General features: G+C 40.7%; 1 protein-coding gene across 7 annotated transcripts in view; it reads left to right on the top strand.

The window, feature by feature from the left end:
* Window positions 1-17,232, top strand: part of KLF12 (Kruppel like factor 12) — a 247,158-nt gene that overhangs the window by 88,316 nt on the left and 141,610 nt on the right. For all 7 annotated transcript variants that reach the window (XM_042805795.1, XM_042805794.1, XM_042805799.1 and 4 more), the window contains exon 3: window positions 7,449-7,538. In XM_042805795.1, coding sequence (XP_042661729.1) covers window positions 7,449-7,538 — 90 coding nt within the window. The remainder of the gene's footprint in view (window positions 1-7,448; window positions 7,539-17,232) is intronic.

The following is a 17,232-nucleotide window of genomic DNA, read 5'->3' as shown; positions in this document are numbered from 1 at the left end:
TGCAAATAATGAATGAATCCATTGGTATTCACAAAAATATTATCAAATATTCTGTGAATGTTGTATTAGAAGGAAAACAATGAAGCCATTAATGATGATAAAAGTTATATGTATGGCTCTGGTGTAATTACTGTTACTTGTAATACTGCGTCTGAATTACATACTATAGGAATGATTGGTAATTCTTTGTGGCGACAGCTAAAAGTGGCAGGAGAGCAGAGCTGATGTAAAGGGATTTTAAGCAGTCTAAGCTGACAGGGTTGCCTGCTGAGTCTGCAAAATAGCAGATTGGCCTCTAGTTGTCAGTGCACTGGATGTTCCTCTGTCACTTGGAAGCTGACCACATCTCTTCGGTTCTACTTATATTTGCTAAAACTAATTTAAAGCCAAACAAATCAGAAAGACTTCAGAAGCAAAGCATGAGATCTTGGTTCGCTTCATTGAATGTTGTCCGAATTTGAACTTTTTCCCTGGAGATAGGTTTGTAAAAATATATGTAGCAAATTAAAACGTAGCTGCATCCTTAGGGATCTGGCTACTTAACAACTTGTAGAAACCTGCTGTCTGCAAAATTAGGTTTTTTGTTTGTTTGTTTGTTTGTTTTTTTTTAAGAGATCTAGACACTGGAATAGGAATTCAAGAAGCTTATGTTGCATGTGTACATTTTTTGTAGTGGTAGCAGTGGGATACAGCCAGACATGGTCTGGTATGTGAGATGAGGATCTCGGCAGGACAACACGAGCTGAAGGCCAACCATTGTACGTGCTTCTTGGGCACTGAGTCACAGCTGCTGCTGAGGTCTGGGCTCTACCTGGCTCTATACATGGTTGTAGTAAGAGACCACACTCAGAGGCCTTCCTGGAAAGCTTAGAGCTATGATGCCTCCGTGATCACTGAATGCCATGCAGATGCGTGTCTGGCATATATATACCTATACCTAGACTGCTCTCCTCCCACGACATCTTATGGTGCAAGGTGATGTATGGAATTTCATGCTTTGCATTTGGATCCACCCTGAGCTCTGTTCAGGTCTAACAAGCAGACCGGAGAGGAGTATGTAGATCAGTGAGAAACAACCTTCTTACTAGCCTTAGCTAATTATTCTTCACACTCATGTGGTGAGCTGCTGTCCTAGCATGTTTCCAGAAGTCCATTGCTGTGGTGTTTTAAGCTTTTGTTTTTTATATAAGACATAAACCGCAGCTTGTTTGTCCATATTATTCACCCAGGCTTCTGCAAACTGTGTTCTCTCTCACTAAAGGAATTTCATCTAGAATTGGAATGAACTCAAATCAACCCCACCCAGTTTCACATGAAAACAGTATGAAGTTTAAGGTTTCACTCTGTTTTTCTTAAAAAATTGTTTTTCTTGAAGCATCAATAAATGCAAATGATCCTTTTATTTTCTGTTGAATTTGTCTGGAAATGCAAGTTTGGAGTAAAATGCAGAACTACCAGAATCTCTGCTTTCATTATGAACATTTCACACAGCTATAGACATAATTACATATGATGAAGATCTTATGGCAAGACATGGGCTGTTAACCCTGATTCCCTGGCAGAACTCCCAGTTGAGCGATTATCTTCTAGCTACATAAATTTAATTTTATTTTCTATCAGATAGTTGTTTCCTTCACTTTTTGGAATGAAGTGCTCTTATACTGTGGCAGTTAACTGGTGTGCTTCAGCCTAGAGATAACTACATTTAAGTGACTAACAAATCTCATTGTATGGCACATAAAGGACTCCTTTGGAATTGAAGATCTTCAGGAGATTGAGGTAGTAGACAATTGAGTGATTCTTTCCTGTGAGAATTTGTAAAGACGACATCCTCCTTGGCTTCATCTCCCTATGGAGATAGTTGTATTTGAGAAGAGATAGCAATCTTTTGTTCTTCTATTATCTCTTGAAAAAAAGAGAAAAAACAATTTCAAACTTTGGAAATCTTATCTAGTTGTATCCTTAAAAGGATCTGTCATATATTCAAAAGCTTTGCCTTGAGTGGATCACTTTAAATTTTTTGCCCTGAGGTGTCAAGCTGTCTGTTGCTTTCACTAATGGATAGCCTCAGTGCAGTAATGTAAGTAATGAGAATAATATCAATTTAGTTGTTCATATTCAGAAAAATCAACAAGGTAATCTTATTGCTAGGGCATATAACTGATGTAGACTACGTTGTGATTAATTCAGTGATGTTTGTCAGATATCTGTATAAAACTGTATAAAGTAAAAATTTGTGTTTCTGAGCTATCAAGAATACTGCTTTCACAAAAATGACTCAATTTTGGAACCATAAAATGAGACTATAATGATGAATTAAGAAATTACTGCGTGTGCAGAAAGCCTGTGTAAAATTAACTAGAAGATGAGGCAGGAAAAGTTGTAAGTCAAAGCTTTGAGATGTTCTAGCCTCTTAGCTATTCAAGCATACTACCCTTAAACTTGAAACGTTTTACTGTAGCTTGAATGTTGAATTTGAGATTGCTCTTCCCCCAGTTGATACTTCATTTCTCAAAAATGAAAGTGCATCATGTTAAAAGTTAGGTATGTGCAGAAAAGTAAAAGGCGACTTGGAATGAAGAAATGAAGTTAGGACTGGGAAGAAGGCGAGGGGGGGGGAGGTGTTTTAGTTTTTGTCTTTGTTTCTCAACATACAACTCTATTTTAATTTGCAATAAATTAAATTAATTTTTCCCAAATCAAGTCTCTTTTGCCTGTGATGGTACCTCATAAGTGATCCCCCCCTCTCTTTATCTCAACCCATGAGCTTTTGCATATTATTTTCTTCCCCTGTCCTGTTGAGGAGGAGTGCAAGAGTAGCTGGGTGGGTGTCTGGTAATTTGCTAAGGTCAACCCACCGGAATTACAAAGCATTGACTTGTCAGTTAAACATTTTTGGTGTCTTATGGAAAATTTCAGAACCATCAGTGGCTTTGTCTTGCCAGTGTGCAGCTCTTCAGCATAAGTAAACCCATTAGTTTCATTAGTGACAGCAGTAACTAGCATCATCCACCCTGTTTCTGTATATCTCTTGCATTCATGAGATGAAACAAGAGGAGGAGACTGTCTTGTACAGGAATGTGAATGTTTGTCGATCCTTGCAGGAAATGTGAGATCTGGGTTCTGGGTGCTCTGAAGCCTGAACTCACCATTTTCTTCCTGGGGTTGCTTGGGGTTGTCCTGATGTGTGGCCATCACAGTTTGGCCAGGTCAGGAGAGCATCGTTTCGTTTCTGATGCTTTAGTACTGAGCATGAAAATCTTGGAGGGTGGGAAAGACAACAGCTGTGGTGTGGAATGTGCAGTTTCTGTCATCTTGTGCTTAAAAGAAATTATGGAGGGGGCTTAGGGGTGTCTTTGGTGGTGTCTCAGGACAGCAGGTTGGTTGTGACACCAGCTCCTCTGTAGATGTTAAAAGCTTGCAGCATGATTCTCAGACATGAATTGGCCAAATTAAAAACTTGGCTACAAAACCACAGCCCTTCTCATGGACGGAGCCAAATTTCATAATAGTGTAATTCATAACTAAATAAGCACTACGGGACGCTGGGGGAGTTTGTACCAGGATGAGATATGATTTTATGTTTTGTTTTCCCTTCCTCTAAAGTAGCCAAAGATAATTTGATTAAAACTTGCGACAGAAAGTCATCTGCATGAAGAAAATGCCAGTTGTAGTTGCAGCGGTGCTGTACTGAAAATGTAGGCCTTTCAGGAGGGAGGAGAGTCTCGTTATCAGACCGATTGCCATAGCTTCTCAGAGGAAGGGCATATAAGCCCAAAAGCTTATCCGTCGTCTTTAACAACTGCTCTAATAGCAGTTGCCCATACGGACCTGGGTATGATTTGTGTTTTTAATTAATCTTTCAAGGGAATAAATGTCTAAAAGTGATTAGTGAAACGCTCCAACGGATGGCACTGGGAAAGAGAGTTTGATCTCTTTTAGGATGCGTCAGTTTATTGATCCAAAAGAACAGATGTTTTGGTAAGGTCATGCAGTGTTTGGCTTGATTATATGCCCAGTTTAGGACATAACAGCTGCTATGTGTTTTATCTAGATGGGTAACTGGAGTCCACCGGGTAGATGGGGGCAAGAGGTAGGAAAATACAAGAAAATAGAGAAGGAAGGGCTTTCACACGAATTCAGGTCACCTACACCTGGGCAGTGTTGGGATCTGGAAGTTAGCTGCCACAGTTGATGAAGAGACTTGAGAGAGCCAGAAGGGGATTGTGGCCTGAAAAATGTGTTGACTCAAATACATCGTATTGGCAATCTCTGCTGGTGGGTCTCCTGGGTGTCATCAGTTAACGCGGGGTGCTGGAGCAGCCTGGCCTCACTCAGGTGTGGATGCTCCATCTGCCTGGCCCACCCGCGAGGCTCCTGGGGGAACTCGGTTCACACCCCCAGTCCCCATGGGGATTAGTCAAGCCCCTTTGCCTTAGGTGATTGCCCACTGTATGCAGACCTCAGCAATTACATCCTATTTGCTGAATGGCTTTGAACATACTGTAGGGCAAATGCTCGTTAGGGTACGAGAGCACAGTCTGGAAAGATCAGCTCTCTGGGTGACCATGGGGCTAAACATGTCATCCGTATGTATAGCACATAGACTGGATCTACTGAGCTATTGCCAGGCAGTGGCCCCCCAGGGTGTGCCACACAAAGTCCTTCCAGTTATAAATGCAGAAGGGATCAAATAGTTTGGAAACAATCTACTTCTGTGATTATTGCTACTCTGAATTATAAATGACCCAAAAGCCAGAGCTATTCACTGCACTCTTCAGACCAGTGCTCAGAAGGCAGAGCACTGCTTTTAAGAAATATGATTTTAGAGAACAAAAGGGGAAGCAAGCACTATGAAAATTTAGTTAAATGTAAATGTGTTAAATGGTACATGCGCCAGTCAGGTTTTCATGATTTATCAGTTTTAAACTTCAAAGGCTCTGGTTAGCTTGCATTTTTAAAACTAATGAGTTTATCACAGCCAGTGGGGAAAAATGGTTCAAGTATATCAGCTGTAAATTGGTACAAAGCACTAAAAGGGACATTAGCCTCTAATCAGATTCTAACAGTTCATTAAACCCGCCTTTCGTCGGTGGCGCTTTGTCTTCCCCCCTCCTCCTGCCTGAGCCTCCTGCACTAGCCGGCATCGTCCCTTCGCTCAGGCGGGTAAGACCTCCTCGGGGACACGAAGCAATATCAGCTCATCCTTCTTTGTCTATGAGGTAAACAGCCTAAGGGATGCTTGATGATGGTATATTCCTGATCGTGCTGTAAAACTCAACTGTGCTGCATATAAATCAAGAAGGGAGAGGGACCTCTCTGCTTGCAGAGTAGGTGCTGGGGGAGCCAGGAATGGCAGGCTGGCTCCTGCTTTTGCTCCACCCCAAACCACATCCAAACCTCTGGAGCTCAGTGACACCCAAGATCCGCTTCTGATAAGTAAAACAGTGCACCACCCTTGCTGGGAAGAGGAATGTAAAGCTTGGAATAATTTCAGCCAGCTGTTTTGTGCCGTTGGAGTCCCTCCTGCTCTTTCCCCACCCCATACCTTGAATGCTGAATAATGATCAAGGTGCACAAAATAAATTGCTGTGAAGACATAGGAAGAACTTTTATTTTTTTTTCCTTTTTTTCCTATTGTGTCAAGCTTAAAATACAGTAGATACCCAGCAGTAGCATTGCATGTCTCAGCAACTTCACTTGTCTTCATTCATACAGTTTGAATGCAGGGGCATTCTGCTGGAAATCACTTGTTTGATCTGAAACTTTATAATTTGCATTTAGGGCTTTTCCTGAACTATCTAAACTACTTTTTAAGGAAAAAAAAAAATAGAGATTTACAGTTGCATTTGCTATTGCATTTGCTTATCTGCTTTACCATCGAGTTCTTGCTTGCCCTGTAGTATCGAACCACAGCTCTGTGTGCTCTAACACATGGAGTTCAAAGTGAGGGCGACAGGGATTTTAAGCAGGTCATTTGCTCTGCCTGTGGCACCGCGTTGGAGCATGGGCGTATCAGTTTACCTGCTTTTCAGCATGTTATTTAAATTACAATAAAAGAGTATGCAAAAATAAACAGTTGCTGCAATATTTATAGCCCTGAAAATTAAGATCCTGGGATGAGGTGTGTTATTTGGGAAAAAAAAAATGTTTAAAGTAATTTAAGTTTTTAAAATGTATTTTGGAAGCACCATTAGAACAGACCATTTTTCTTAGAACTCCCCTGAAGCAGCCATGATAAGAAACAGGGCTATGAACATATTCCTCGTGAATAACGGCACCATGCAGTACTGAACAGGTCTGCTGCCCATGAAACACAGGGAAACTGTTTTTTCCATTACAGTGTGGTTATTGAGGACTACGAGTTAACGGTTAGAGCAGAGGTAAGTTTCCAGTCTTGAATGCCACCTTCCAGATGGGGCTGCAGATAAGTAAGTGTCTGTGAATGAGTCACTTATAAGCCATACATGCTGTAGTTTCACAATTTGAAAAATAGCTGTGACATCTTTGTATTTCCGTACTGCTGACCAGGGTGTCTCGATTCGTAAGGTCAGATTCTAGCTTGGGGGATAAAATGTCTTTTATTCTCTTCATGTTGTTCGAACTAAATGGCAGCTGAAGGGGCCAGCTTTCAAACACCAGCCTCTGGAATGGAAAATTAGCTCAGGTTGAGGTAGTGTTTGAACTGAAGGTACAGGAGGTTGTTTTGCATGCCTATATAAACTGCTCCAGCAGCAGTGGAATGAGACATTCGGAGCAGGGATGTTGATTCAGAGAAGCACAGTTCTGCAAATCTCACTTCAGTTTAAAGCTCTCAGCATATGTTGCCCATTACTACAAACATGTTTTTAACATGCTTTTTTATTACTTTTGTGCCAGAGGTGAGTACGTGGAGATTTTCACTGTCAAATGCTGGTAACTTCACAAGATAATGAATGATACGAAATCCGAGGTGTTGCTGATGTGTGTTAATTTATGGAGTGTGTGTGTACAGGCCTTCACTGTAACATGTCTGAATTCAAGTGTATGCTTTCTTTAGGTAATAGAGAAGTACAAATGTTTTGACTGAAATCAAATATACCTAAGTATACCACCAAAACCTTGAAGCTATTTGACATCACTGCTCTTCTTTCCAGTTCTAAAACAAGGAATTTATGTACATGCACCTGTGTGATTTAATTTCAAATGAAAAAGTAGGAATTGGAGATGATTTTCCCCTTGTTGCTTACAAAGACTTAGTTGTCTTTTAAGGATAACTGAAAGTATAGTTTATTATTTTAACAGAAGTAGTAACTTGGTAGCTACTCCTTGAAATTAATATTACATCTTTGTTAACTTGATTTCTGCAAAAAGAAACTTAATTCTACAGTATCGTAGAACTAAACCAGTGAATTAAACCAAGCATGTTCATCATTTTTTTGATTAACCTTGTCCTTTTTTTGCCTTAGGACATCAGCGCCTTTGAGAACAGAATGTTAATGCTTGATGGGATGCCGGCAGTCAGAGTCAAAACAGAGCTGCTGGAATCCGAGCAAGGGGTAAGCAGAGGTTTCTGTGCGGCCTTGCTCTGCAGCGTGCTGGTGACCCTTCCCAAGCTTCTCTGTGGTTAACTGTCCCTCCCTGCCATTTTCTTTTCTGCATTTTTCTTGATTTCTACCATTTTGGAGCTAATTTTCCTGGGAGATGTAGTGGTGAGCACCTAGTCTCATCTGCTGGGAGCACAAAACTCTGCAGAAGACTTACTGAAATTATCTGGGATAGCTGAGGTGCTGTTGGTATAATTTTATGATTATAAAAAAAGGTGCAGTTTAAAGAACCATGAAAGAATAATGGATTACAGTAAAGAAGCCAAATTCATATGTCTGAGAATCTCACACATATCTTTGCTGTTGTGCCTTCTTGAGATATTTTCTTTACTGTGGTTGTTTTGTCCTTTATATGCTTGTCCTACTCCACTTTCTGTTTGTGCAACCCTGCTCTCTTTCTGGTGGAATATACTTGTTTATCATTATGATAAGAAGGCTAGAAGCTTTGGCCGGTTAAAGCTGATATCATGTCGACACAGGACAGAGGTCATGAATAAGATTTCACGGAACAGATGTTTGGTATTGGAGTGGTAGACTTTAGGAAAATGGAAGACTGGTTTTGGACATATTAAGGGCATTTTCTTAGATATGTGTTAACGATTGCATCAGGGATTATAGATTACTATGAGGACATCTGTATTTAATGGATTTTGTGTTTTCATGAATCTTTGTTTCCTTATATTTTCTTATGTTAACCCAAAGAATGCAAGTGACCTTACTGCTCTCAAGACAGATGCCCTCAACAAGCAGAGGGCATAATAGAAACAGCAATGCTATTGCCTTTTAGGGATGGGCTTTTGCCTCCTTCTGTTAATGGGCTTTTTTTCCTTCCCACTATTTTCTCAATTATTTAATTGAGAATTTAAATGATATGGAAGAGAGGGAATTAACTTTCAGGATGACTTAATTTGAAAGACTTGCAAGGAGATATCAGTTATTCAGAATTTTTTTGAGACTTTAAGCTTGAGAGAAAAAAAACCTTGACATTTAATGGAGTTCTTGTTAATTTTTCTGCCTTCTTGAGACCAAGTACCCTCAGAAAATACTCCAAAACAGCATAGTTTGAGGGAAGATAAAAGTTGGGCTATTGTATGAGCCATGATGATGAAAAGACAGATTCATTAGAGGTAATTTTTAATACCTTCTGGATGCTTTGTGTTATGTCTTTCTATGTAACACAAACATTTCTTTATATTATTCAGAAGACAAATGTTTCATTGATACTTGCCTTTGTTTAGTTTAAAATAAATTCTATGCATGATGCATATTGCTGGGTCCTTTATGAAGAATACTTCCTTTAGCAAAGTGTGATTTGATTCTAGAAGACCTATTTGGTGTCTTAGGAACTGGAAGGAAATGAACAATTTATATAGTTTTTTAATTTCCTTAGGATTTTTTAATAACATTTTACAGACTTCTGTGTAAGCAGAAAATGATGTAATCTTTTTCTTTTCCAGTGACTGAGCCGTTGGACAGAGCTTGGTTTGATGTGGGATTTTATGTGCTTTGGTACTAATTAAGTAGTGTCTGGTCAAGAGTCTCTGGCACCTCTATGACTCTTCATTAGGGAACGATCAATAAATACAAAATGAATTCTCCAGTTCACTAACAGAGGAGCTAGCCATTAGGATGGCAGTTTTCCAGCAAACAGCTTAAACTCTGAAGAGAAAGGTGGTTGAAACAGATGTTTAGCATGTGCTTCAGGGACTGTTTTGAATATGTAGATGTTGGTAGACATAACAGGGACAAGTGTTTGAAGGATGTGATTAACAAAAAGAGCACGTGAAGCTGTTTGGGAAGATGAAAGTAATAACTGGGAAGCATGGAGTGGGAACTAAAGTGTGATCCAAGTAGTATGAATTTGAAATTGCAATGTCTCTGTTGATATAGTGCCCAAAGTCCCTAGAGTTGCACCTCCACCGCAGCGTATACGTATACAGGGAGACATGATTTCTACTTTGAATATTTGTGAGCTAAGATGGCATTTAAATCTTCTGAAGGTAGTGGACAAAGCTTCATCACTTGGGATGCTGAACACCACGCAAGACTAGGCAAACTTTTCCAATACCTGTAGGAAAACAGCTGGGTTTTTTGGTGTTCCTGCTTGGTATCTGCTATTGGCTCTAGGTTTGCTGCAAGGGCAAAAGTGAAACATGGTTTAAGGATTATGAAAAGAAAGTTTCATCTGTGGTTAGGGGACTGTGCAGGCTGTGCCAGTTGTGGAGGAGTGAAACCAACAGAGTCTGGAGCACCAGCGGCCCTCAACCAGGCTGGTGAGTGCTGAGTGATCAGACCAGAGAGGACTGAGTTGCCATGCCTCGCTAATGAGGCTTTGGAGGAGCTGGGATAATATCTGATCTTTTGTCTTAGAAGGGCTATGGGACCACTTTGAGTTGTCTTCTGTTTAAGTCTTGGCCCATGTTTTAAATAAACACTTTCTTGATTTTAAAACTGATCCTGGTAAATAACCTCCCACAGCTATGCTAGTGGTTGCCTGTTCTTGTTGTGAAAGCATGCACCCAATTTTTAATATGAATTTATCTTGCATCAGCTTCCAGACCTTTCCAGTGGCAGCAGAGATATTCCCAGAGATATTGTGGTGCTGTGTAATGATCTTGTAAGGCTGGCCCTGAAAGGTCTAAGCAGTGCACCAATTCTTTTGAGTCTGTGATCAGAAGAGAGGTGGTCAGGACTGAGGAGCTACAGACAGCATTGTTGCAGCAAAGACAGAACTTTACCGAGCTGGGTTTAAAAGATGCTGAGTTCAAGCTATATGGTTGTGGTAGAATGGGATTTAGGCAGCCTGTAATGGAGACATGCCCTATGAGATATAGGTTACTAGGCAAATTTGGAACAAAGAAGTATTTACAAGGGAATGGATTTTTTTCTTTGCTTTGGAAAAAGTTAAAACAGTTCTGCTTTGTTTTATTGTTGTCAATTTAGAATAGTTTAATGATTTTTAGAAGGCCATCAGCATTAGCAAGAACAGATGCTTATTTTTCCAGTGCACTACTGTCCTTAATTTTGCACGGGAGATTTAATGCAGTCTATTGTTTGAGGCTTCAAGAAGACACAGTGCTGCTTTAATGACTTTATCACAAATGGAAAAAAGACATTACATAAAAGATATCGCATTGCCCTTTAACAAGGCTTCGTTATTATCTCCCCTACTGTGGAACAGGAGCTAGCATTGCTAATAAATTGGTAGAATTACTTTAGAAATGTGAATTTGCTTATCATTTAATATCCTCCAGTGACCTACAGCTTTAGATTTTTTAGTCTGCAGTAAAATTTTTTGTATGTCAGTAACCAGCTTCAGAGAAGGATGTGAAGAAGGTGGTGCCTCCCCATGTAGGTGGGTTACTTCAGCAGGAAAAAAATATTCATCCTTTGGCTGTGCCAACTGAAAAGTAATACTCCTCATTTTAAAAACATACAGAGTCTGGATTAGTTTAAATGGTAATACAGACTGGGCAGTGAATTTGATAGCTGATGTCTGCTGTCAAGAAGTTAGGATGGATAGTGTTGACTAGCTTCAATGTGAAGTCTGAATGTCTTGCTGGTCATTACAGTATGTGGCCCAGTTTCTAAAAAATTATGAATGTGTATGACTGAGACACATGAGGTTATACTTTCTCAAGTGTTTGCAGAGTTGGACCATAAGCTTTTGTTGAAAGGAGATATGAATGTGGGACTTAAGTCCCACAATTAATCTTCAAATACAGAGAATAATGAACCTCTGATTTTCATCAGCCTTTTTGTTTCCAGATCTGCAATCTCATCCATTCCTGTGCCTGCATTTTGTCCCCTCAAATCATTATTTGAAGATTATATATCTTATTCTGAATTCCTTTCCTAATGCTGCTTGATCCGTCACCATTCCCATGCTTATCATGGCTGAATTATGGAAAGAATGACTACAGTGACAAACCCCTTTAACAAGCCAGTATTATTCTCTGGGTCTTTCATCTCCAGCCAAACTGTATTGTCATGTTGTGTCTGAAGAATGCCATCTATGCTTTTATTATTATATACATAAACGTGTTCTACCTCAGCCTGGGTAATAGTGACAGAAATATATTTTATTTTCAAATATTTCCAAAAATACCTATTGAAATTTAGTTGAGAGTAGTCTCAACAGAAAAGCTTACTCCTTGACTATATTGGAAACTGTTTTATGTTGGTTGATTCATTCGGCTAATGTACGTTCTTTGTATAATTAGAAGAAAGAACAGTTCTGGTGTTTGCTGTTCTAAACTATGAATCTCTACTTCATTTTTTTTTTTTCCCCTGAATTAATATTTAGAACAACTGATTTGGGGAAACAAATGGCATTTGGACAGTGCACACGTATCAATCTCTTCTGCAAAGAACCTAGCCCTTCTTAGTTTCTGTTGGTTTTCTTCATCTTGCACTTGATGATACTTGAGTAGTGCTATTGAGGTGTTAGAAACACAGCTGATATGATGCATTAGTTGCTTTACAGGGCCATAAATGTATGACATTCTTCAGAAAGAGATCAAGATCTGATCCCGAAGATAAGGTTGTAATCTACAGAGCAGGATGCTGGGCCATGTGAGACATACTGAAGGGGTCACAGCTGTATTCCCCAAGCACTGCTGAAGGATATGCTTGTAATCCAGAAGGGTGCAAGACACATCCCAGAAGGGTGCACCACAGCTACATCAATTAAATTAATTAAGCCAAGTGAAGCACCACGAGCTGATAAATACTGTGGGTGCTGTTTCATGTTAAGTGGAAGTTCTCATGAAGAATAACAGGTAGCCAACTCCTACAGCTTTGCTCTCAACCTGACATTCCTGCTGTATCCATTGCCAGTGACTAAATGACATTGTGGAGGGTTGGGCCAACTGATCACTGATCCAAGAAAACCCAACCCAGCAGGAGAAAAGGAATGGCTGTATCCATCCTGCAGTCACATGGTTAGGAAATCATGGATATCTTCTAACCCTATGGAGTCAGGAGGGATGGGAAGAAAATCGTGGCTGTTGCTTTTCACAAAGGCCTGCAGTTAGAGCTGGTTAACTGTATCTGAAACTACGTCCTGAGACACCTTTACTGCTTCTGGGACCCAAACTACCTGCTTTGGGCATGTCTCTGCACTGCTGCCTTGCCAAGTACTGAGTATTTACGCTGTTGCACATGTTCCTTACTCCTTTCGAAGTCAGCCCTCATATAGAATTGTCGTGCTATAAACCCGGCTGGCAGCCAAACACCACGCGGCTGTTTGCTCACCCTCCCCCACCCAGGGGATGGATGAGGGAGTTGGAGGGGTAAAGGGAGACTCATAGGTTGAGATAAAACCAGTATATTAATTGTAATAAAATAAACCAGTAACAATAATAGAAACAGGTAATGCACGATGTGATTGCTCACCAGTTGCCAACCGATACCCAGCCCGTTCCTGCCTAGCGATCCTGAAATACCAAGATCCCACAATTGCAGTTCCAGAAGTGAGAGGATCCCCCTCCTTCCCAGCCAACCCTCCTTTATATACTGAGCATGACGTTACATGATATGGAATATTTCACTGGCCAGTTTGGTTCCAGTGCTCTGGCTCTGCTCCCTCCCAGCTTCTTGTGCACCTGCACACGGGCAGGACATGGGGAGTTGGAGAGTCCTTGATCTCTCAGCAACAGCTGAAAACATCAGTGTGTTATCAGCATTCTTCTCATACCTAATCCCATACTGAATCCAAAACACAGCACTATTCTAGCTACTAAGAAGAAAATTTAACTCTATCCCAGTCAAAACCAGGATAAGAATAGGGGGGTTTTGCACCATGATTGTAGGTGTGGTTGGTTTATTTGGGATTTTTTTCCCCAGGGATCAGACACAAAAGTGTGATAGGAAGGTAATAGATTTAAGAATAATAGGAAATGATAGCTTAACCAGCTCAGTCAGCACACACTGTCATACTTGCCAGCAGTCTTTTTGCCAAGTTAACTGAGTTTACAGATAGAAGATGCAGGTGGAGTATGTGATGTATGATGCTGGTAATGTATGATGCTGTCTGAAATTCTCAATAAGAGAAGGATCTCAGATCCTCTGAGACTGAATTTACTGACCTCTGTCTGCCATTGCTTTCCTTTCCTGGACAGTTAAGTTGGCTGTTATAGAGCACTGAGGGGAACGTGCTCCTTACTCTGTCTGGTGTTGTTTGTTGTGTGTATTGTAGGAACGGGGAGATTTTCAGTTGTGGGTGAGGATTTCACTGTACTAGGCACTACACAAATAAAGGGTGGTCCTGGATATCTTCATTTAATTATTCAGAAATTATGTTTAGACACTTCTAATGGGCATCTTCAGATAGTAACAATCATGTGTGTTAAGAATGTAGTAGCAATTCTAAAAGGAGTGAAGCAGAGAAAGATCTCTGTTCCAAGCAGCCCGTGTTTAGCTGACAATGCCATGGCAGAAAGGTTTCCCATATCTATAATGATAGAAGGGCAGCAAGAAGATGATTTCACTTACTAAAAAACTAAATTTTATGAGGATGTATTTGGTAGGAGAAGGATATTTTTATCTGCAAGACTGGAAAGAGTTTCAAAGAGAATGTGTGATATTATCCAAAAATTAGCATAATTTAATGTTGTTACAGCTCTGTAGAACAATCATAGTTATACAATATATCATATGTTAAATACATTAATTGAGAAGTTTTGTGTGTTTATGTGGACTGAAAAAATAATTCTGGCTTTGAGAGAAGAAAAGTCAACCCTTTGATTTGAGCACAGTGCTGAAATGTGTTGTGAGATTATAGTTTCATTGCCTTCTATCCCTAGTCAATTATTTTGTGAGCTCACCTTGAAGCTAGTCCACTTTTTTGATGATGTATGAGCCCTCAGCTTGGTCTGCTACCAGAGCTTATGATGGGAATCTCATGGAAGATTTATTCAGCTGAGAAGTTCTAGCCATAAAGAAAACCAAGCATGGTACCTGCAGGCTGTATATCTGTCGGTTACTGTGTATTTCTAAATCCACATTTTGGGTTGAAAATTGGTTGTTTTACAGAGATGCCAAAGGTCAACATTTCCTTTACTGCATTAAAAAATAGTTGAAAATGTAAAAAAGGTGTAAGAAAAATTTTCAACCATCCAAATATCTACACGTACATCATTCCCCCGGTAACCCTAGTTCCAATGAGTCTTGTGTGTTGTCATGGTTTGAGTCTGGTTGGCAGCCAACCACCACACAGCCACTCTCTCTCCCTTCTATTCCGGCAATAAGAAGGGACGGAGAGCCAGGCTTGGGGTTCGAGATAGGAGTGGGATGGGAAAAAAAAAATCCTCCTTTATGGTCACGAGCAAGAGGCAGACTCGTTAGGGGAAGAAAAAAAACCCATACATTTATTACAGACACTAACAACACTTAACAGAGTAGGACAGTGAGAAGCATTGCCACATCTTGAGAACACCTTCCCCCCACCCCTCCCTTCTTCCCGGGCTCAGTTCTGCTCCCGATATCTCTACCTCCTCCCCCAGTGGCGCAGGGGCAGGGAATGGGGGGTGCAGTCAGCGCTGCCACTTTCTTTATCATCGGTGAGGGGAGTTTCCAGAACTTGTCCCCCCTGCTCCATCGTGGTCCCCCTCTCACAGGAGGCAGTCCTCCAGAAACTTTCTCCAACATGAGTTCTTCCCAAGGGCTGCAGCGTTCCCCACACTGCTCCGTCATGGTCATTAACTTTCTCCGACTGGATTCCCTCCCACGGCTGCAGCCCTTCCCGAGCTGCTTGGGCGTGGGACTCCCCCGCATGCTACAATCCTCCCAGCACTGAATTACAGCAGCGGGGCTGCCTTTTCCCATGAGACCCCGGCCTTCTTCGGGCACAGCACCTTGACCAACCAGGCGGAAGCCACAGGCCATAAATCAGTGTCTGCTCCACCGCAGATCTTCATGGGTGGCAGGGGGGGGCCGCCCTGCCGTCTCACCACAGGATACAGGGGGGTCTCTGCTCCGGCACACCTCCCCCCTCCTTTCTTCCTCCGTTCCTCCACTGACCTTGGTGTTCACGCGGCTCAGCAACTCCTCCTCACAAGTTCCACTGCACGTCACCACGTCCCTTCTTAAATACGTTATCGCAGAGGTGCAGCTGATTGGCTCAGTTTTCCAAACAGAGGTGGAGCTGACTTGGAGCTGGGGGAGCTTGGAGAAGCTTCTCACAGTGGACTGCCCCTATAGCCCCCTCCCCTGCCACCAAAAAAACCCCACCACTCAACCCAGGACATGTGTGCTCCATGTTCTATTTCTTTTGGGAATCCAATATCCACAGCCTAACTGTAATTTTGATCTGGTCTGCAATCCTAATTGAGGAACCAGTGAGGTATGGATTTTTGCTCTTTGCATCCTGCCAGAAAGATATTAACGCTGTAGCCATGGGAGCACAGAGCATGCCGTATAGCAGCTGGTATACAGCACTGTAGTCTAAAATCCTGTTGCAACTTTTGCACTGAAACTCAAAAAAAGGTTTCTTGTTTCATGTCACAGTGCAATGCAATTCTAAGATACAGTAATGTGAGTTTTAGACTTCATGTAAAATAATTATTGGCATCTAAAAAGCAGTTAGTCTTCTGATCTGCTGACTTACCTGTTAGGGCACCTGAAGTTTAATTCAGGTTGCAACTCCAGTGAAGTTCGATAGGTTACAAACAAGCATTGTCCCTCTGTTCCTATGGAGAAACCAATGAAGGTGAGCTAGGTAATCCTGCTTTTATTAACAAGAAAGCTACCTTGAATTACCTCACCTTTACCTCTGCCTGTAATTATGTATATAGTTGGGTAGTGCAGACCTGCTGATGCACAGAAACTTCTTCATGGTTCAGAGCTCCTTACTTAAAATGCTTTCCATTGAAGTATCTCAGTGAAATAATCGTGAACCACAAAATCTTTAAATTATTTCGCTAGGAGAAAAGTTAATCGTTACGTGTCATCTTGTTCTACTCACTGGTGAGTTTAATGGATTTTTATTTTTCTTTAAATGCTCATTAGGGTAAGAAGTTCATTATATGGTCTGTATTTTGTTCAACAGGGCATGTTGATATGTTCAGAATGGAAGAGAAATGGAAGTGACTGGGCTCTTCTCCTTTCCCTTTGTTATGGCTCAGGGTGATGTAAGATCTTTCTATATTCCTGGTTCTTACTTGGATAATTGCTATACTTTATTTCTTTAAGGACACTGAGATACTTGAAGTGAGAATTATCATATTAAGTGTACATTGTTATTATATTTTTATTATATACTGGCTAGCTTAAGAAAAATAAGCATAAGCCTATATAATTTAATAATTTACAGTATCACAGAACACTTCAGCAGTGTGAGACAAATGCCATTATGTTATGATAGCACCAAAATCATTTTAATATTTTTTGTTTGTTATGAGAAGGGATTACTTCTAGTTTTCACTTGTTTGTTGAGGTTCTCTTCACTCTTAGAGGTTGCCTTATAAATAGTCTTTTTAATGTATATTTTACTCTTGTTCTGTATCCTGCTGGGAAGTACTGAGAGAGCTGTATATTTTTTAGCTTTATTGGCTTTTTCCCTTATTTCTCCCTATGGAGATGAGCTCTTACATAAATTACTTTAAGGATCTTGTTTTCTTGATTTTTTTTTTTTTCTAAATTCCTT

Source organism: Tyto alba, unplaced genomic scaffold (assembly GCF_018691265.1).
Source record: "Tyto alba isolate M040663 unplaced genomic scaffold, T.alba_DEE_v4.0 Super-Scaffold_45, whole genome shotgun sequence".
NCBI classification, from domain to species: Eukaryota; Metazoa; Chordata; class Aves; order Strigiformes; family Tytonidae; genus Tyto; species Tyto alba.
The sequence above is the reverse complement of the archived record's forward strand: the minus strand, read 5'-3'. Positions and strand labels throughout refer to the sequence as shown.